The 24,188-nt window shown below is 36.0% G+C and overlaps 1 protein-coding gene across 2 annotated transcripts in view; it reads left to right on the top strand.

The window, feature by feature from the left end:
- The first annotated feature begins 1,356 nt into the window (after positions 1-1,356).
- LOC138330440 (kinesin-like protein KIF18B) overlaps positions 1,357-24,188 on the top strand; it is a 53,681-nt gene continuing 30,849 nt past the window's right edge. Inside the window, exons 1-11 of one of the 2 annotated variants that reach the window (XM_069278069.1) lie at positions 1,357-1,458; positions 6,269-6,726; positions 7,585-7,742; positions 8,038-8,142; positions 12,524-12,634; positions 13,725-13,922; positions 14,238-14,335; positions 14,645-14,720; positions 17,914-17,988; positions 19,285-19,382; positions 20,474-20,633. In XM_069278069.1, the coding sequence (XP_069134170.1) occupies positions 6,324-6,726; positions 7,585-7,742; positions 8,038-8,142; positions 12,524-12,634; positions 13,725-13,922; positions 14,238-14,335; positions 14,645-14,720; positions 17,914-17,988; positions 19,285-19,382; positions 20,474-20,633 (1,482 nt within the window). In that variant the 5' untranslated portion in view covers positions 1,357-1,458; positions 6,269-6,323. Of the gene's footprint in view, positions 1,459-6,268; positions 6,727-7,584; positions 7,743-8,037; positions 8,143-12,523; positions 12,635-13,724; positions 13,923-14,237; positions 14,336-14,644; positions 14,721-17,913; positions 17,989-19,284; positions 19,407-20,473; positions 20,634-24,188 lie in introns of both variants that reach the window. The other variant, XM_069278068.1, reaches the window with a different exon arrangement.

The raw sequence follows: 24,188 nt of genomic DNA, 5'->3' as shown, positions 1-24,188 counted from the left end.
TTGTATATATTCATAACAGGGACCCAAGTATATCTTGGTAACAACCCCCGCCCGGTACGTTACACTTCTTTTCCTTCCTTCCCCTCTTTCTTTTCCCTTCTTTTTAACTTTTCCCCCCTCCCTTCTATTTTAGGAGAGGGGGTGATTGGGGCGGGGGCGTGCGCCTTGTCCGCACCTCTCCCCATTGGATCTGCGCCTGTAATGAAGATATTCGGAAGGAATTATCCAAACATAGAGCAAGTATGTAGTATTAGTACAATGCCACTCTCTACACTTGCATAAGGAAAACACACATGGCCATGCCAATCAGGGTTTATAGGGGAGCTTTGGTTACATTGCAATAATTCAATCGTATTTATTACACGCTGGTACATTGAGCACTGGTTGACGGCACATTACTCTCGCCCTGTTACACTCTTATCAGAGACATAGATAATTACTATCTAAATCTCTGCTCTTATATAGTCACACAAAATGTCTCGTAATGAAAATGTATATGACAAGATACTAATCAGTGTCTATAGACCATAAAACATTACCCACGGCATTCATGTAAAACTCTACACAGACGACTTATGAATAAAAACCCATTAAATTGTATACCTACATATACCCCAATAACTAGGCCGAAATCAAAATCTACGCTTATGGTGTTACACCGTACCCATGCAATGTAACTGTGTCAATCCACAATATCTGTTAGAGGTGCTATGTCCCTTACTTTGCAGAATCTCCATTTAAACATCGTGCAGTTCACTTACTTTAACCATCACTGTCTAGCTGCAATATTGTAGCTCAAAAGACTTTTTGACAGAAAATGGTGTCGTCTTTAGCGCTACAATTGGTGCCTATTACTGCTAATGGAGCAAAGTAATGAGTATGCAAACCATTATAAAACGTTTGTTGCATTTTTATTGTACTTGTTTGATATCGCTTACCTTCTTTAATTGTGAGCGGTACGGTAGATATTAAGAATGGTAGTTATGTTTGTTTTGGACAAAAACCATATGTAAATGCATTTATACGCATAAAATAATTGAAAACCTACAAAAAAGTAAAGAAAACGATGCCCAAGTGATTTTCGGAGGCAGTGCTCCACTACGACACACGGACCAGTTCGTACCCGGTCGAAAGGTAGTCAAAAAAAGAAGAACAAACAAAAAATGATATGAAGGTTCGATTTTAAAGTTTGTTTGTGGTCAAAATGCTTTTTACAGTTAAAATACAAAATAGCTAAAAATGAATTCGTCGATGGTGAGATTTGAACCAACTTCGTAAAGTTCTCTGTATCAGCACCTCGGGTGACCGTCATCTGACTGCAAAAGTAATCTCCCCTTCCAAATTCGCACTTCCGGAAAATCGACCAATCAAATTCTTTGTGATGGAATAGAGGGTATTTTGAAAATATGTCGAAAGAAGTTCACAAGTAAACAAACCCCAAAAGAAAGACTTTTACAGGTAACTCTCCGATACATAAGTAGCTAATTGCACCTAAGGATTCGCCGTGTTATTAGATATACTCACCGAAATAAATGATCGCAAAACGCTTAAAAATAATTGCGAACGAAAAGTCAACAGCTTGGTCGACGTCTCACGCGTTTCGTAGTAGGCCTAGTCAACATTATTGTAATCTGTGTGCTTATATCTCTGTTCTGATTGAGTTCACGTGCCAATTGAATTGTGATGCTTATTGAGTTATTGCACACGATCGTTTCCTACACAAGTTTTAAGGAAAGTGGTACTAGGCAGGCCTACTTTATTTATTAGTGCAAGTCGATTTGCATAAGTTTTAACTCACTGTGACCACTGTATACATGCAATCACCATTTCGGAAATTTGGCTTGCATCTACATAAATATTGAGTCATGTCTGACGGATGTCTAAGCTTGGTGTAAGGGCCAAACTGGTTAATTGAGAATAGACTCATCAGTGTCTGAAAATATAGAATAACTTATAATAGCTGTACTGGGACCCTACCATTAGTCGTGATTGTGGGGAAATTTGATTGTTTGAATCTCATGAAACACATTATTTCCAGTTAACCCTCTTGCTGCCAGAACTCTGTTTGAAATATGTGACGTCACTGCCAGAACTAATGACATAACGTCAAGTTCGCGACGTTGTATATGTACATGCAGCTGCAGGTGCAGTACCAGTTTAGTATTGACGATCCCAATCATTTACGTCATCAACCTCGATGATATTTTACAATAAAAGAGAGAAGAGATGGAACTGTACAATGTGCATTATTTATTATTCTTGTTAAGCACACAGGGATCTGAGAATTCATTGACCCACCAGAGTGTCCTAACACCATTTTAGACGTTTTAGAGCTACGAGGTCTAGATAAAAAACGGTAAAAATCATAAAAAAAAATCAAAAATGAATGTATATTCTACCATGTATGATTTTTATCGTTTTTTCATCTAGAGGGTAGGTGGGTCCATGATTACATAATGTGTAACTTATTCTCAGATCCCAGTGGTTAAGCACGCTTGAAGTTTCGCGAAGAGAGCTATTTCCTAAACATTTTTTCCTGAAACACACTTAACACACATTTAACACACAGTCCGGCATCACGAAAAGAGCACCATATTCTTCTTTGACTTAGGCCTATCTGACAAAATTTCTTTTTGGATCTTAGGCCTAAAATAAACCCCATTATTACCACTTACATATACTTTATATTGAGATTTACAACAGGGGTATTGAGCTTCTTTTCTTTTTTTTTATGTCGCAAGTAATAATGACGATTTGTCGATGAATAAAAATACGATAATAATTTATTGATCTTTTGATTCTCCTTGTCACGTCATATTCGTAAATATGTGTAAACCAATATTTTGTATCATTACACTATATAATTCTTAACTTTTTGAATACATTTGTATCAAATCTTTTATTTTTTTATTGAAACAGTAATTTGTAGTTTCAAAGATTTACCGTGGGGAGCCCATCGGAAACAAATTGTCAGTTTTCCGGTCACAATAACGAGGACCATTACATGTATATATTTCTGCACTGTATATGTAGGTTCCAAGTGTTTTGAGAGAAATACATACAGCTGTATGATAGCCTGTTTCCGACTTGGCCAAAACGAGTCAAATCTTTGTATTTTTGTCTTCCTATAATAGAAAACGATAATTCTCATTTATGCAAAACAAACTCGCGTTTTCTAATGAGCATGGATACATTAAAATTAAGTTAACAAACGCGCTTAGATTTAACCTATGAGTATTTTCGTGGTTAGACTACACTGTGTTAAAATAAATAATGGAATCTAGGCTTGTCTGACCATATTTATTCTCAAATGTACAGTGATGGATAATGATTCTAAATTGAAAATGCTCTCGCTAGAATCATATGAATCTAAGAATTAGTTGTATTTCTTAAAATATTTTTGGACCATTTTAGATTTTTTAGGCGTTCTACATGCTGTGTATCCGGCCATGTAGGGTATGATGTTTACCTACTTTTATATATCCCCAACCACGACTAAAACTGGTCTTTGAAGGCTAGGATATATAAATGTCCAAATTTATAATACTGTATCAATTAATAATTCTCATATCCCTCTGATCAAAATGTTCTATGGTCTTTATTTCAATTCTATTTTACATTTTTTTGCCAATTTACAGTTAGGAAATCCGTATAGTTCAACACTACTTTTGAAACTCACAATACTTTCGTCGATTGTCAAATCCCGGGCTACATTTCATAACCCATTTTGAAAGTCCGATTGAATAAAGCCAGATTTTTTATTCTTCATTAATCCTATATGCTGAATAATGCAGTTGGAAATAAAGAAATTGAAATGAATCGGTATGACTGCTATTGTTTTCCATCCGTCAATATCGTCGGATATTTGAGTCTGGTAAATGATGAGGGGGGGTTATACACAGTAAGGGTTTTTGTTGAACGTGATAGAATGAAGAAAAAAAAACTAGATAGAAAAGAAGAAAAAATGTAGAAAACAAGAAATTTTATGGCTAGCGAATCGTTGTAAAGGATTCAAGGACTTTTATAGGGATATCTGCCTTGAAGTCTGCTAGTGTGGTGCTACATTGTATGATACAATATACTGCTTCCGTTGTGTAATTGTGGAACGGGAAAGGGGTGTTTTACACGATGTGTATGCATATTCTTACACCGGATATTGCTATCAGTGAAAGGTATGTAGATCTAGATGAACTATTTACACTATAATCATAATAATTGTTTTTACATGTTGGCTTGTTTACAAAAGTTACCTACTTAGCCCATATATTATTTGTATATGGTTAAGATGTCCCGACATATTACCACAAGCCCTCCACCTCTGGGAAGCGGGTTCGAATCCCATGTGGGGCAGTTGCCAGGTACTGACCGCTGGCCGGTGGTTTTTTCTCCTGGTACTCCGGCTTTCCTCCATCAACAAACCTGGTACGTCCTTACATGACCCTGGCTGTTAATAGGACGTAAAAATAAACAAACCAATATTTGCATACCCTGAATCTACAATATTTGTTGGGGGAATTGGTGTCTTGGGTAGCAGATATTTATCTACATGTTAATGTGCCTACCTATAGTTCTACTACCTGTTCCAGTTAATATTATTATTATGGTATAAAAACCATATCATCGGACATGTTCAATAAGATAATATGCATTTTTGACGGTCACGACGAAGAGATACAGCCATACACATGTCACTTTATCTGGATTTGTATCCTGCCATTCATGCATTTAATCCATAGCACGGTGTTGTCTTGATCAAAATACTTCCTTTTGTATATGTTAATATCTTGGACATAACCTCATTTAAATGAGTTTCCGTTCCGGGAACTGAAAACAGGTTAAAGTAGTCAATAGAATCCGATTTGATATCTGGCGAGTCGATGAACCTTATGTCTTTCACAAACTCACATAAGTGTATACGTCACGAAGATCTCGTCCATTGTCCTCGAGATCTGGCGGTCCTCGCCTATAGCATTAATTATCTTCGTTTGATATATCAAATTCCATATCAGAATCGTTTTCTAAATAATATTCCATATCAACATGTTTCGTATATGGTGTCACTCATCTAAATTACGTAGTTACGTGCTAATCGGCGGAGTGACTACATTAAATGAGATAAAAAAGTTATATAAAGTACCGAAGTTGTAACGCTGTGCAACATCTTACGATTTACGATATACAGACGTCAGTAATTAGATCCCTCTTACCCAAAGTAACCTTGTAATTGCACTGAGTTTTTTCTTTTCATTTTGTGTTTCTACTGTATCTTATTTTGATGAGAAACATAATTTGGCCCAATACAATGATACATTTGAGAACAACCGCTTTCAATAACGTCATTATTTTGCGACCGTTTCCTATCGCAGCAGAGTTAAAACCCGCAAATACGCTGTGTATTTCTCCTATAATATTCTATCGTAATGACATTATCACTGTAATCCAAAAGACTTCTGCTATTTTTAACAAATTATCCTCTGCTGAAAAGTAAATGGGTTTCTCAAAAACCATTGCCTTGTTCATCATATTGTTCCGTACGTCATATATGCTAATCTTTGCGTCATGTGTTAAAATGTGTTTTTTTTTTTGACAAAGTGGGACATTAAAAAGTCACTGTGTACCATGAATTATTTCAAAATGAAATATTTTCGCTGTATATATGATGGAGTCGTGATTCTAGGTTCATTGGAGACCAATAACGATAGTCTGTTGAAAATCAAGCGAGCTATACGCCACGCACACGGGATTACTTGAAATGGACATATATGTACACTCTGGCAGCCAGCCGACAATGTACATATATGTACACTCTGGCAGCAAGAGGGTTAAACAAAACAACACCCATCATTAAGAATTCGTCAGCAGCTCCAGCCATTCGGAAATCTGGACGCAGAGTAGAATATGCACACAATCACGATTACTGTTTCGTCACGACAACTGGTTGGGTACTATTGTAAAGTCTAAAAACCTTGCCGTTAATACCACACTGGTGTTTTATGATAGCGTCCTAATCAATTTTAAATAGATCAATTAAATATTATTTAATTCCAACTCTGCATCATCAAATTAGACATTTACAAACAAGAGGTGGAGGAAAGAGGTAGATAGTTGGGAACGGACACCTCTAGTCTAATAAACTTCAAGTTATATCAATTAAAAACTATACTTGGCCCCCATACACAATAATGATTGAAATGTGCAGTACTAAAAAAATATGTCTTCAATATCTGACTAATAATTGTTATTGTTCATTTCTTCTCTCGCATTTCAGATTAAATGTGATGTGATAATTTTGATGAAGTAGTTTGAGTTTGTTTAATGACACCATGACGCTTGGACAGAGGACACGTGCACCGAGTTATGCAGAAGTGGTAGCCACGCCTCCTCACAAATCTTCAGATTCGTCAGAATCCTCAGAGGCAGGGAAGAACAAGGTCAAGGTTGTGGTCAGAATTCGGCCTGAGAATGCATCAGAAGGGGGAGGCAATTCTCGGGTAGTGGTTAAAGCCATGAATGAAAACGTATTGGTGTTTGATCCCAAAGAACAAACATCACCTAGTTATGGCTATCGAAACCGAGGTCGTCGGAGAGACATTCGTAAGAGACAATGTAAGGATCTGAAATTTGCTTTTGACCATGTGTTTGACCATAATTCTGCCAATCACAATGTTTACGAGGAATCAACCAAGCAAATTCTGGATGGATTGCTGGATGGATATAATTGTTCAGGTATATATTTAAGTCATGATTGAGTCTTTTATTACATGTACACAAAAATACTATACCAAAGTGGATATCAGGATGATTATGTTATAAATAAAAATATTTCAAATTAAAAGCCTGCTTTATTGAGATTAGTTTTACCTTTCACAATCAATCTATCTAATATTTAAGCATTAATTTAAAAATAAATCATAACACGCTAATGTATGTTATTCAATTTGTCTGCAATCCTTGGAGAATTATAGGACCATAAATCACCCAGTTACCATTTATATCCAATTACCCTTTTCCCTCCAAAGTGGAGTCAAGATCTCTTCATTTGAAGTACTGTGGCACCATTCACAGTACGGAAAAATAAGTCCATGGAAATAAACATAAAATCATAGTACACTTCCAACATTTAATCAATATGCCTATGTTCCATCTTACTATATTCAACATTTTAAAATCAAAACTACAAATATTGTTGCCAATAACGTGGAACAATTGGGGTTTTTCATTCTTGTAGCACATACGTACCCACAAAAAATGTGCATGGCATTGTTATGTCATGACGTTGGCAGTAGCTCGACATCACCAAACATGCTCTATATATCACTACACCACAGGAGTTATTCTGTATTTGCATATTACAGAGTTATATACAAGCGTAATGTCATATACTTTATGGAGAAAATGATGTCACTCGACTCACAAAATAATGACGTAACAAACAATACCTACCCCCAAGGGAGCTAACTCTGTAATATGCTAAGACGGAATAGGAGAATTATGATCTCATTAATTCCCTTTTTGGTTGGTAAGGTTATATAGTGTCAGTCCCGAACAAATGAAACATACCAATTATCTATTTGTCATCGATAGTGTTTGCCTATGGAGCTACGGGGGCAGGTAAAACACACACCATGCTGGGAAACCCAAAGCAGCCTGGAGTTATATACCTTACAATGATGGACCTTTACACACGAATAGGGAACATTCAGGACGAGAAAATCTGTGACGTAGCCGTGTCTTATCTAGAGGTAATTACAGTACTCATCGTTAGGCACAATTGGTGTAAATTTAACATTAACCATGTAAAGAGACATCAAATGTTATTTTAAAGATGTTTTTATAAAATACTGTAACAACCTAATTTTTGTATAGATTTGTTTGTGAAGCTTTGAGGATAAAATTATTTATCATTACTGGAGAAATCAACTCAATTAATTATAAGATCATCTGCTCTATTACTAATTGTAAAATAGAAAAATTTCAGTTTATCTGTATGAAAGAAGTTGATCTGTCCTATATCTAGTTTTTACTACTTACTTTTAGGTGTACAATGAGCAGATACATGATCTGTTGGTCAAGGGAGGTTGTCTGCCTGTCCGAGAGGATGCCAAGAGTGGAGTCACAATAACAGGACTATCACTGCATACGGTCAGTCCACTTGGTAAACCATAGTCAGAATAACAGGACTATCACTGCATACGGTCAGTCCACTTGGTAAACCATAGTCAGAATAACAGGACTATCACTGCATACGCAATAACAGGACTATCACTGCATACGGTCAGTCCACTAGGTAAACCACAGTCACAATAACAGGACTATCACTGCATACGGTCAGTCCACTTGGTAAACCATAGTCACAATAACAGGACTATCACTGCATACGGTCAGTCCACTTGGTAAACCACAGTCACAATAACAGGACTATCACTGCATACGGTCAGTCCACTTGGTAAACCACAGTCACAATAACAGGACTATCACTGCATACGGTCAGTCCACTTGGTAAACCACAGTCACAATAACAGGACTATCACTGCATACGGTCAGTCCACTTGGTAAACCACAGTCACAATAACAGGACTATCACTGCATACGGTCAGTCCACTTGGTAAACCATAGTCACAATAACAGGACTATCACTGCATACGGTCAGTCCACTAGGTAAACCACAGTCACAATAACAGGACTATCACTGCATACGGTCAGTCCACTTGGTAAACCATAGTCACAATAACAGGACTATCACTGGATACGGTCAGTCCACTTGGTAAACCACAGTCACAATAACAGGACTATCACTGCATACGGTCAGTCCACTTGGTAAACCACAGTCACAATAACAGGACTATCACTGCATACGGTCAGTCCACTTGGTAAACCACAGTCACAATAACAGGACTATCACTGCATACGGTCAGTCCACTTGGTAAACCACAGTTACAATAACAGGACTATCACTGCATACGGTCAGTCCACTTGGTAAACCACAGTCACAATAACAGAACTATCACTGGATACGGTCAGTCCTGCTAAACCATAGTCACAATAACAGGACTATCACTGCATATGGTCAGTCCACTAGGTAAACCACAGTCACAATAACAGAACTATCACTGGATCGGTCAGTCCTGCTAAACCATAGTCACAATAACAGGACTATCACTGCATATGGTCAGTCCACTAGGTAAACCACAGTCACAATAACAGGACTATCACTGCATATGGTCAGTCCACTAGGTAAACCACAGTCACAATAACAGGACTATCACTGCATACGGTCAGTCCACTTGGTAAACCATAGTCACAATAACAGGACTATCACTGCATATGGTCAGTCCACTAGGTAAACCACAGTCACAATAACAGGACTATCACTGCATACGGTCAGTCCACTAGGTAAACCACAGTCACAATAACAGGACTATCACTGCATATGGTCAGTCCACTAGGTAAACCATAGTCACAATAACAGGACTATCACTGCATACGGTCAGTCCACTTGGTAAACCATAGTCGCATAACAGGACTATCACTGCATACGGTCAGTCCACTTGGTAAACCATAGTCACAATAACAGGACTATCACTGCATATGGTCAGTCCACTAGGTAAACCACAGTCACAATAACAGGACTATCACTGCATACGGTCAGTCCACTTGGTAAACCATAGTCACAATAACAGGACTATCACTGCATATGGTCAGTCCACTAGGTAAACCACAGTCACAATAACAGGACTATCACTGCATATGGTCAGTCCACTAGGTAAACCACAGTCACAATAACAGGACTATCACTGCATATGGTCAGTCCACTAGGTAAACCACAGTCACAATAACAGGACTATCACTGCATACGGTCAGTCCACTTGGTAAACCACAGTCACAATAACAGGACTATCACTGCATACGGTCAGTCCACTAGGTAAACCACAGTCACAATAACAGGACTATCACTGCATACGGTCAGTCCACTTGGTAAACCACAGTCACAATAACAGGACTATCACTGCATATGGTCAGTCCACTAGGTAAACCACAGTTACAATAACAGGACTATCACTGCATACGGTCAGTCCACTAGGTAAACCACAGTCACAATAACAGGACTATCACTGCATACGGTCAGTCCTGCTAAACCATAGTCACAATAACAGGACTATCATTGCATATTGTCAGTCCACTAGGTAAACCACAGTCACAATAACAGGACTATCACTGCATATGGTCAGTCCACTAGGTAAACCATAGTCACAATAACAGGACTATCACTGCATATGGTCAGTCCACTTGGTAAACCGTAGTCGCATAACAGGACTATCACTGCATACGGTCAGTCCACTTGGTAAACCATAGTCACAATAACAGGACTATCACTGCATACGGTCAGTCCACTTGGTAAACCATAGTCGCATAACAGGACTATCACTGCATACGGTCAGTCCACTTGGTAAACCATAGTCACAATAACAGGACTATCACTGCATACGGTCAGTCCACTTGGTAAACCACAGTCACAATAACAGGACTATCACTGCATATGGTCAGTCCACTAGGTAAACCACAGTCACAATAACAGGACTATCACTGCATATGGTCAGTCCACTAGGTAAACCACAGTCACAATAACAGGACTATCACTGCATACGGTCAGTCCACTTGGTAAACCATAGTCACAATAACAGGACTATCACTGCATATGGTCAGTCCACTAGGTAAACCACAGTCACAATAACAGGACTATCACTGCATACGGTCAGTCCTGCTAAACCATAGTCACAATAACAGGACTATCACTGCATATTGTCAGTCCACTAGGTAAACCACAGTCACAATAACAGGACTATCACTGCATACGGTCAGTCCACTTGGTAAACCATAGTCACAATAACAGGACTATCACTGCATACGGTCAGTCCACTTGGTAAACCATAGTCGCATAACAGGACTATCACTGCATACGGTCAGTCCACTTGGTAAACCATAGTCACAATAACAGGACTATCACTGCATACAGTCAGTCCACTTGGTAAACCATAGTCGCATAACAGGACTATCACTGCATACGGTCAGTCCACTTGGTAAACCATAGTCACAATAACAGGACTATCACTGCATACGGTCAGTCCACTTGGTAAACCACAGTCACAATAACAGGACTATCACTGCATACGGTCAGTCCACTTGGTAAACCACAGTCACAATAACAGGACTATCACTGCATACGGTCAGTCCACTTGGTAAACCACAGTCACAATAACAGGACTTTCACTGCATACGGTCAGTCCACTTGGTAAACCACAGTCATAATAACAGGACTATCACTGCATACGGTCAGTCCACTTGGTAAACCACAGTCAGAATAACTGGACTTTCACTGCATACGGTCAGTCCACTAGGTAAACCACAGTCACAATAACAGGACTATCACTGCATACGGTCAGTCCACTTGGTACACCACAGTCAGAATAACTGGACTATCACTGCATACAGTCAGTCCACTTGGTAAACCACAGTCAGAATAACAGGACTATCACTGCATACGGTCAGTCCACTGGTAAACCACAGTCATAATAACAGGACTATCACTGCATACGGTCAGTCCACTTGGTACACCACAGTCAGAATAACTGGACTATCACTGCATACAGTCAGTCCACTTGGTAAACCATAGTTTAAGTGGAACAAGAGATGATCAGATGTCCTGACATATTTCCACTAGCTCTCTATCTCTGACTCTGATGTATAGCAGGATGAAACATGTTTGAAACATTATGTTGTGTTAGGCAGTTTACACGATGTTGATATTTTTAAAGTTTGGATTGTGACAGTATTTTAATGCATTTAGATAGGCAACAATGGTTTTTTTTTATAGATAAACCAATAGTTTGACGAAATCAGATGTGAAATATATTCACATATCTTAACATAAAGTTTGTATTGCATATCTGAATAATTAATTTTTCTTTGTTTTCATACCAAATCTGGCTTTCTGATTGGCCAATATTTTTTTTGCATACCACTATGAAAAAAATAATCTAGAATGGCGCGAAACCCCGACGTTATCCTGACGTCACAATAGAGATGTGGACGTTGCGTATTGATTCGGAAAAAAGAATCCCTTGAAAAACCACTATAATGTTACATTTAAACATACTTCATTTTTATCAAATAGAGTATAAAATTAATTATAAGTATTGATGTCACTATTTTTTTATTTTATCGGGTTATGAAAAAAAAAATTGTTTGCAAACTTTTATGAGAATCCGCTACGCGGATTCACACAGTTTGCAAACAAATTTTTTTTCATACCCCGTTAAAATTAAAAAATAGTGACATCAATGCTTAAAAAATTTAAGAGTTCCAAATAAGACAATCTCATAAAGACATGATCTTGTGATATCGGGATGCTGTCTATAGACCTGCATGATCTTGTGATATCGGGATGCTGTCTATAGACCTGCATGCTAAAACTGCTGTTTTGAAATTAGTTAAAATAAAATTTGTGAATTTGGTGACATTGCAGCCTCGGGACGCTCAAGAACTCCTTCACATGCTGCACTTTGGAAATCAAAACAGAACACAACACCCTACTGATGCCAACGCTGAGTCATCGCGCTCCCATGCAGTCTTTCAGGTAGTATACCATGATAACTCTTATAAATCGTTTGTTCAGTAGCTAGGACACCAAACCACCCTGATATTGCATGTGACTCTGGCATTGAACAGTGTTTTTATTGCGTGAACACTGGTATGAACGCAATTAGATACATATCCTCTATTATTTAGATTTCACAAAATTTCCACATTTCTATATGATTTTCATAATCTAGGCATATTTAGGACCGTTTTTTGTTTAAAAAATTCATCTAAAAACCACAGAACACATCTTTGTAAAAAACAACTTTATATTCTCCTAAAGATGTATCTGAAGTTACTATTTGAAATTTTTGTATGTGTATTTGTATTTCAAAGGAAGAGGGAAAAGAAGAGAAAAGATCCCTCTTTTCATTATTTGACATTATACAAATATTGTATATACAAAGACTTTTTGCAGGTTAATAGAGGAATTGTTAAAACTGAGAAAGGTGATATTCCCCGAGGCCAAAGGACGAGGGAAATATCACCTTTCAAAGGTTTAACAATTCCTCGTATTAACCTACAAAAAGCCAATAATTGTTTTGTTATATGAAACGATACAATGATACAAGTTTTGCTATTGGAACAATTTTGAAACAAGGACAGCGCAAAGACTAATTAATTAAAAAAATCAAGAAAATCTTCATCCATATATCCTAAGTAAGTACTTTTAGTACTTCTGCTGTACTTCTTCACAATATCACTTTCGAACATATAGCTATATTTAAAAATGTGTGAAAGCATCTTTCCTAATCCTACCTCACTGTTGTCTGCCATGTTGGATTTGGCTATTGTCCGATGATCGACAATGCTCTATTTTGATTGGTTAATAATGTGGAAGAGACAGGGAATTCCCTGTATCTATTTATAGCCAGGTTACCGGATTTGCAATGGCAACCTCTGAACAGGTGTTCATCGGTCTCAGGTTGACATTGCATTTTGTCAAGACCTGTCTGAGCGGTCTAGACCAATCAGAAAACGACAAAACTCACAGTCATATAACAAAGATAAGTCTTTGGCGGACGCTAAGATCCTTCTGGGATTCCCTTGCTATCATTCTAATAACATGTGTTCATTGATTTCTGTAGGTGTTTGTGCGACAGCGAGATAGGACAGCCAATGTCTCAACAGAGGTACGTGTAGCTAAGATGTGTCTAGTGGATCTAGCTGGCTCGGAGAGAGCAACCGTGACCAAAAATTGTGGGGCAAGGTTCCGTGAGGGTGCTAATATCAACCGCTCACTCCTTGCACTTGGAAACTGTATAAATGCCTTGGCAGACAGCAAGGTAAGAATTAATATATATTCTCGACTTTAGCATTTAAATTGTAAAATTTTTGTAAAAACAAAAATCCAAACGTAATTGGAAGAGTCAAGCTGTTTTGTTAGTCTATAGTTCTATATCTGTTTCCCACTAAAGTCTACGAAACATATGGTAGACCTCAGCATTTCATGAACATGATGAAAAAATTGGATGTTGCCTTGGATGTTTAAAACAATGTTCTATGTTAAATTCTTCTTGTAAAATGCTAAAACTCCCAGTTTATATGAAAATGGGAAGTATCAAATGGAATGTTGTATAACCAATGCTAATTTCCTTTAGTACAAAGGCTATGTGCCATACCGAGACAGCAAGCTGACCCGACTGCTGAAGGACTCCCTCGGGGGCAACTGTCAAACTGTTATGATAGCGGCTGTAAGGTAAACATTTACTAACCGGGACATCATATTGAAATGTATGTGTTAATTATCTATTATGGCCTTGTTTAAATGGCACTATTCATCACAATTTCACATGACAGAATACTGGATTCTGATTGGCTACACACGTTAATATTGGTAATTGCAAAAGTTCTGGGGAACTAGGCCCTATTGAAGTGGTACAAAATTGGCTAAGCTTATCCAAGTAAAACTTTACACCAACATCACTTCAAATGGATAGAGTTTTCAAATTTTCAGTGGTAAATGTTGTCATTTATATTTATCATTTTAATGCTTTGTGTTTTTAAGCCCATCCAGTTTGTCATATGAGGATACGTACAACACTCTTAAGTACGCTGACCGGGCCAAACATATACAGACTCAGGTAAATATACAGGTTAATCATAGCTGACAGGGCCAAACATATACAGACTCAGGTAAATATACATGTTAATCATAGCTGACCGGGCCAAATATATACAGACTCAGGTAAATATACAGGTTAATCATAGCTGACCGGGCCAAACATATACAGACTCAGGTAAATATACAGGTTAATCATAGCTGACCGGGCCAAACATATACAGACTCAGGTAAATATACAGGTTAATCATAGCTGACAGGGTAAAACATATACAGACTCAGGTAAATATATATACAGGTTAATCATAGCTGACAGGGTAAAACATATACAGACTCAGGTAAATATATATACAGGTTAATCATAGCTGACCGGGCCAAACATATACAGACTCAGGTAAATATACAGGTTAATCATAGCTGACAGGGTAAAACATATACAGACTCAGGTAAATATATATACAGGTTAATCATAGCTGACAGGGTAAAACATATACAGACTCAGGTAAATATACAGGTTAATCATAGCTGACCGGGCCAAATATATACAGACTCAGGTAAATATACAGGTTAATCATAGCTGACAGGGTAAAACATATACAGACTCAGGTAAATATGCAGGTTAATCATAGCTGACAGGGTAAAACATATACAGACTCAGGTAAATATATATACAGGTTAATCATAGCTGACAGGGTAAAATATATACAGACTCAGGTAAATATACAGGTTAATCATAGCTGACCAGGCCAAACATATACAGACTCAGGTAAATATACAGGTTAATCATAGCTGACAGGACAAAACATATACAGACTCAGGTAAATATACAGGTTAATCATAGCTGACCGGGCCAAATATATACAGACTCAGGTAAATATACAAGTTAATCATAGCTGACCGGGCCAAACATATACAGACTCAGGTAAATATACAGGTTAATCATAGCTGAGAGGGTAAAACATATACAGACTCGGGTAAATATATATACAGGTTAATCATAGCTGACAGGGTAAAATATATACAGACTCAGGTATATCTACAGGTTAATCATAGCTGACCAGGCCAAACATATACAGACTCAGGTAAATATACAGGTTAATCATAGCTGACCAGGCCAAACATATACAGACTCAGGTAAATATACAGGTTAATCATAGCTGACAGGGTAAAACATATACAGACTCCGGTAAATATTCAGGTTAATCATAGTTGACCGGGCCAAACATATACAGACTCAGGTAAATATACAGGTTAATCATAGCTAACAGGGAAAATATATACAGACTCAGGTAAATATGCAGGTTAATCATAGCTGACCGTGAAAACATATCAATCCCTTGTAAATTTAGCACAGTTCTAAAAATTAATTTGCCCAACTCTTTGAAAGGGAAGCTGCATGGAAATGTCAGCAAGGACAGAGCCAGTCGGGAGTACATTTTAGGATTCCTATGATATAGATTAATTTCTTTGCATGCAGAACGATTTTGATGGGAAATTTTATTTTTCTATTTCATAAGAAATTATACTGGATATCTTAACACCATTTTTACAGATTTTAGCGTTCTTTGACCGACTATTCACTTTATTAATTTTATATGTTTTTATTTTTTTAGCCCACAATCATCAGATGGTGGCCTATTCAATTCGCCTTTTGTCCGTGGTCCGTCATTAGTCTGTCCTTCCATCCATCCATCCGTTAACAATTCTTGTTACCGCTATTTCTCAGAAAGTGCTGTAGGGATATTTTTAATTTCACATGTAGGTTCCCATAGGGCCCTAGTTGTGCATATTGTATTTTGGGACCAATCGGTCAACAAGATGGCCGACTGGTGGCCATCTTGGATTTTGATATTTAAAGTTTGTTACCGCTATATCTCAGAAAGTACTGAAGGGATCTTTTCAAATTTCATATGTAGGTTCCCCTAGGACCCTAGTTGTGCATATTGCATTTTGGGACCAATCAGTGAACAAGATGGCTGACCGTCGGCCATCTTGGATTTTGATAGTTAAAGTTTGTTTCCACTATTTCTCAGAAAGTTCTGAAGGGATCTTTCTCAAATTTCATGTGCAGGTTCCCCGAGGGGTGTAGTGCATTTTCGGACTTATCGGTCAGCAAGATGATCGACAGGTAGCCTTCTTGGATTTTGATAATTGAAGTTTGTTACTGCTACATATCTCAGAAAGTACTGAAAGGATCTTTCTCAAGTTTCATATATAGTATGTAGTAAAAGTTTGAAAAGCAGGGAAAAGATCCCTCTTTCTGTTGTCAGACACAGATCATTCTTTGGTGGGCTCCAAGATCCCTCTGGGATCTCTTGTTGCAAAAAGATATGTACATGCATTTTAAACATCAGATAATTTGAAACATATAAAAAGCAGAAAATTTTCTGCAGTTCACTGAGGCAGTGCACCACTACTACCCATAGGGACAATTTCGCACCCTGTCTGAAAGCATAGTAGGCTGGGTACATATAATCAATACAAATGTATGTTAAAGGTTTACAGTTATCCTGATGTTCACTTGTCACTTCTACTATATAAACTGATCAAGCCAAAGTGAATCTGAGAGTATAAATGACACCCAAAACGTGTCCATCATGATGTCACTAACATGTTCACGTCAACAGATCACTGTCAAAATGGCTGTTCTACCTTCTGGAATATATCCCTAAAAATTGACTGTTGTTTATCACACTTCCGTTAGTTAGTTTTCAATTTTTGAAGTAGGCACAAGCTTTTCAAAATCACAAAAATGAACTATTTAAAGAGAGTTTAGATAAACATGATAAATAAGAGGCTTGTGTTGGGGAACTTGTTATCCCACTAAGTTATTTCTTATTCCAGGAATCTTATGCTACAGAGTTTATCTCATGATTTTCCATTGTGAAACATTCATCAATATGGGATTATTGGTTATGCAGACAATCTTTATAATAGATTCTTGAGATGCCAGAGCTTTGCAGACATAATGCACGATTTATGGACATTGTTTGTAAAACCCTGGCACCAGTATAGACCATAGATTCTATATGAAGATAAAGTTTATGCCTTTATTTACATAATTAAGTCATTTTGGGGTCTCTGTATTAAAATTGCTTAAATAAACTGTAGCTTACCAGTGATTTGTTGATCTTAGGGGCAGAGATAAACCTCCAGCTCAGTTTGTTCGTTAGTAAGCATGATTAATTGATAATGACCTCATATATTTGTTGCAGTTGAAGAAGAATGTCCTCAATGTTGACTTCCATGTGGCCAGGTATGGTCAGATCATCAAGGAGCTCAGAAAGGAGGTAGGCATTTACAGGATAAGCCTTAGGGTTGATATACATGTTAGAATGGTCTTATTATCAACTTGAATTATACATAGTACTTGTATTATACGTTGTACTTGTATTATACTTGGTACTTGTATTATACATGGTACTTGTATTATACATGGTACTTGTATTACACTTGGTACTTGTATTACACTTGGTACTTGTATTACACTTGGTACTTGTATTATACATGGTACTTGTATTATACTTGGTACTGGTATTATACATGGTACTTGTATTATACATGGTACTTGTATTATACATGGTACTTGTATTATACATGGTACTTGTATTATACATGGTACTTGTATTATACTTGGTACTGGTATTATACATGGTACTTGTATTATACATGGTACTTGTATTATACTTGGTACTGGTATTATACATGGTACTTGTATTATACATGGTACTTGTATTATACATGGTACTTGTATTATACATGGTACTTGTATTATACATGGTACTTGTATTATACATGGTACTTGTATTATACATGGTACTTGTATTATACTTGGTACTGGTATTATACATGGTACTTTTATTATACATGGTACTTGTATTATACATGGTACTTGTATTATACATGGTACTTGTATTATACATGGTACTTGTATTACACTTGGTACTGGTATTATACATGGTACTTTTATTATACATGGTACTTGTATTATACATGGTACTTGTATTATACATGGTACTTGTATTATACATGGTACTTGTATTATACGTGGTACTTGTATTATACTTGGTACTTGTATTACAATTAGTACTTGTATTATACATGATACTTGTATTATACGTGGTACTTGTATTATACATGGTACTTGTATTATACTTGGTACTTGTATTACAATTAGTACTTGTATTATACATAGTACTAGTATTTTACATGGTACTTGTATTTTACGTGGTACTTGTATTATACGTGGTACTTGTATTATACATGGTACTAGTATTTTACATGGTACTTGTATTATACATGGTACTTGTATTTTACGTGGTACTTGTATTATACGTGGTACTTGTATTATACATGGTACTTGTATTATACATGGTACTTGTATTATACATGGTACTTGTATTATACTTTGTACTTGTTTTATACTTGGTACTTGTTTTATACATGGTACTTGTATTATTCTTCAATCTTGTATTACACTTGTATTGGACTTGCTACTTGTTACATTTTATTGCACTTGTTTGTGTGGTTGATGAAAACTTCTGCAATTTTTTATGTCTGTGAACATGCATTGGTTTTCATTTCAGATAAATGAACTGAAAGGAAAACTCCAGAGTTACGAGGATGGAAAGATGGTGGTTACTACCCAGCAATTATGTACAGTACCCAACAAACATGTGTCAAGGTATGACAATGTCAAGGTCAAAAGGTATAGTGGTCAAGGTCACAATTTACAGTAGTCAAGGTCACAATGTACAATAGTCAAGGTCACAATGTACAGTAGTCAAGGTCGCAAGGTACAGTGGTCAAGGTAAACATAAATGTTTTCACATCAAATATTTTATTTTTAAAAATATTTAGATATTCGTGAATATATTGATATTAAATTTTATTCATTTCATCTCACATAACTATATTTAATATTTTTTTGAAAAAAATCACGATAATGGGTACAGTAACTTGACGTGATTACGATATGTTGCAGCTTTTTTCAAACAACTGCTTTTGTTATAAAATTGGTTATAAATTGATAGAAACAGCTATTAACTGAACTGTTGTGAGGTAAAGATTATTTAGATGCCTAAAAATCATACATTAAATACGAGAAAAATGTCCATTTTTTCACGATAATGGGTGTCCAGCCAGTAGTTTTTTTTCTCATATCCTATCATATACACTATATTGTAGTATAGTTACATACTGTATAACTGTTGATGAATTAAAGAATATATCCTTTTAGTTCTACCTCTTTATATCAACTGTCCATGTTAAAAGAAATGCAATCGAAGGGAAATAATTCTTTTTACATCCAAACTAAATTATCTCCCTTAGTTTGTTAAAGATGCTCCACCGCTGACAAATGGTATTTTTTTCACTATCAAAAACAGGAACAGACGATTTAGTATTTTTCTTCAGTTACAAAAAGTACTTACTTTTCACCATTACCACCATTGAAAAGTTTTTAGCTTCTAATTTTACTTCAAGTTAAGAATATGAAAAATAATTAATTGCATCCCGAAAAAATTCCGTAGTGCTATATCCTACATGGAATGAAAAATTGATTGCACATGCGCTAAAGGCGAAATAAATTATCTTATGTTATTTTTTGTGTTAATTAGTCACATATATACACGATTAAACACCAACTATTGTTCAAATAATAAATATCATTCATGCTCTGTCGGCGGTGGAGCATCTTCAAAATAACTTGCAACACCCATAGGACCTATATTCACAACAATATCCTGTCTTACACTGTAATTGTGTTATTTTCAGGTTGAAGGAAAATATGGAGGACATTTTCCTCTCCAGACTACAGATATGCCGTGAATATCTGGATTCTGAGTTGAAAAGTCGTGACATGAGATGGATAATCAGTCGAAAGGAACGCTGTCTGGCCAGAATGGCTTGTTTTAATGGTTCTCAGCAAAATGGGGTAGGAATTAGTGGATTTCAAAAAGAACGGATTGTTTTGTAATTATAATGTTATAAATATGAAAGTCCTTTTAATTGTGCAATACTCATTTTCTTGGTTTTATTCCTTGAAGCATTTTCCTGTTTCAAACCTACACATAAAATACGAGTTTGTTGTTACCTACTGTACTTCGGCATAGAATTGTTGTTATTTCTGAATTGAAATTGGGGCTATACTGTATATGTAAGAGGGGTTATACTGTATATGTTAGAGGGTTATACTGTATATGTTAGAAGGTTATACTGTATATGTTAGGGACCTATACTGTATATGTTAGAGGTTATACTGTATATGTTAGGGACGTATACTGTATATGTTAGAGGGGTTATACTGTTTATGTTAGGGACCTATACTGTATATGTTAGAGGGTTATACTGTATATGTTAGAGGGTTATACTGTATATGTTAGAGGGTTATACTGTATATGTCAGAGGGTTATACTGTATATGTTAGAGGGGTTATACTGTATATGTTAGAGGGTTATACTGTATATGTTAGAGGGTTATACTGTATATGTCAGAGGGTTATACTGTATATGTTAGAGGGTTATACTGTATATGTTAGAGGGTTATACTGTATATGTTAGAGGGGTTATACTGTATATGTTAGAGGGTTATACTGTATATGTTAGAGAGTTATACTGTATATGTTAGAGGGGTTATACTGTATATGTTAGAGGGTTATACTGTATATGTTAGAGGGTTATACTGTATATGTTAGAGGGTTATACTGTATATGTTAGAGGGTTATACTGTATATGTTAGAGAGTTATACTGTATATGTTAGAGGGTTATACTGTATATGTTAGAGGGTTATACTGTATATGTTAGAGGGTTATACTGTATATGTTAGGGACCTATACTGTATATGTTAGGGGTTAGTAGTTAGGTTATACTGTATATGTTAGAGGGTTATACTGTATATGTTAGAGGGTTATACTGTATATGTTAGAGGGTTATACTGTATATGTTAGAGGGTTATACTGTATATGTTAGAGGGTTATACTGTATATGTTAGAGGGTTATACTGTATATGTTAGAGGGTTATACTGTATATGTTAGAGAGTTATACTGTATATGTTAGAGGGTTATACTGTATATGTTAGAGGGTTATACTGTATATGTTAGGGACCTATACTGTATATGTTAGGGACCTATACTGTATATGTTAGAGGGTTATACTGTATATGTTAGAGGGTTATACTGTATATGTTAGAGGGTTACACTGTATATGTCAGAGGGTTATACTGTATATGTTAGAGGGTTATACTGTATATGTTAGAGGGTTATACTGTATATGTTAGGGGGTTATACTGTATATGTTAGGGACGTATACTGTATATGTTAGGGACGTATACTGTATATGTTAGGGACGTATACTGTATATGTTAGAGGGTTATACTGTATATGTTAGAGGGTTATACTGTATATGTTAGAGGGTTATACTGTATATGTTAGAGGGTTATACTGTATATGTTAGAGGGTTATACTGTATATGTTAGAGGGGTTATACTGTATATGTTAGGGACGTATACTGTATATGTTAGGGACGTATACTGTATATGTTAGGGACGTATACTGTATATGTTAGAGGGTTATACTGTATATGTTAGAGGGTTATACTGTATATGTTAGAGGGGTTATACTGTATATGTTAGAGGGTTATACGGTATATGTTAGGGGGTTATACTGTGTATGTTAGAGGGTTATACTGTATATGTTAGAGGGTTATACTGTATATGTTAGAGGGTTATACTGTATATGTTAGAGGGTTATACTGTATATGTTAGAGGGGTTATACTGTATATGTTAGAGGGTTATACTGTATATGTTAGAGGGTTATACTGTATATGTTAGGGACCTATACTGTATATGTTAGGGACCTATACTGTATATGTTAGAGGGTTATACTGTATATGTTAGAGGGTTATACTGTATATGTTAGAGGGTTATACTGTATATGTTAGAGGGTTATACTGTATATGTTAGAGGGTTATACTGTATATGTTAGAGGGTTATACTGTATATGTTAGAGAGTTATACTGTATATGTTAGAGGGTTATACTGTATATGTTAGAGGGTTATACTGTATATGTTAGAGGGTTATACTGTATATGTTAGGGACGTATACTGTATATGTTAGAGGGTTATACTGTATATGTTAGAGGGTTATACTGTATATGTTAGAGGGTTATACTGTATATGTTAGGGACGTATATACTGTATATGTTAGAGGGGTTATACTGTATATGTTAGAGGGTTATACTGTATATGTTAGAGGTGTTATACTGTATATGTTAGAGGGTTATACTGTATATGTTAGAGGGTTATACTGTATATGTTAGAGGGGTTATACTGTATATGTTAGAGGGTTATACTGTATATGTTAGAGAGTTATACTGTATATGTTAGAGGGTTATACTGTATATGTTAGAGAGTTATACTGTATATGTTAGAGGGTTATACTGTATATGTTAGAGGGTTATACTGTATATGTTAGAGGGTTATACTGTATATGTTAGAGAGTTATACTGTATATGTTAGAGGGTTTTATTGTATATGTTAGAGGGTTATACTGTATATGTTAGAGGGTTATACTGTATATGTTAGAGGGTTATACTGTATATGTAAGAGGGTTATACTGTATATGTTAGAGGGGTTATACTGTATATGTTAGGGACCTATACTGTATATGTTAGAGGTTATACTGTATATGTTAGGGACGTATACTGTATATGTTAGAGGGTTATACTGTATATGTTAGAGTGTTATACTGTATATGTTAGAGGGGTTATACTGTATATGTTAGAGGGTTATACTGTATATGTTAGAGAGTTATACTGTATATGTTAGAGAGTTATACTGTATATGTTAGAGGGGTTATACTGTATGTTATGTTAGGAGAGGGTTATACTGTATATGTTAGAGGGTTATACTGTATATGTTAGAGGGTTATACTGTATATGTTAGAGGGTTATACTGTATATGTTAGAGGGTTATACTGTATATGTTAGAGGTTATACTGTATATGTTAGAGGGTTATACTGTATATGTTAGAGGGTTATACTGTATATGTTAGAGGTTATACTGTATATGTTAGAGGGTTATACTGTATATGTTAGAGGGTTATACTGTATATGTTAGAGGGTTATACTGTATATGTTAGAGGGTTATACTGTATATGTTAGAGAGTTATACTGTATATGTTAGAGGGTTATACTGTAATGTTGAGGTATATACTGTTAGAGGGGTTATACTGTATATGTTAGAGGGTTATACTGTATATGTTAGAGGGTTATACTGTATATGTTAGAGGGTTATACTGTATATGTTAGAGGTTATACTGTATATGTTAGAGGGTTATACTGTATATGTTAGAGGGTTATACTGTATATGTTAGAGGGTTATACTGTATATGTTAGAGGGTTATACTGTATATGTTAGAGGGTTATACTGTATATGTTAGAGGGTTATACTGTATATGTTAGAGGGTTATACTGTATATGTTAGAGGGTTA

Source organism: Argopecten irradians, chromosome 8 (assembly GCF_041381155.1).
Source record: "Argopecten irradians isolate NY chromosome 8, Ai_NY, whole genome shotgun sequence".
In the NCBI taxonomy this organism is placed as follows: Eukaryota; Metazoa; Mollusca; class Bivalvia; order Pectinida; family Pectinidae; genus Argopecten; species Argopecten irradians.
The sequence above is the reverse complement of the archived record's forward strand: the minus strand, read 5'-3'. Positions and strand labels throughout refer to the sequence as shown.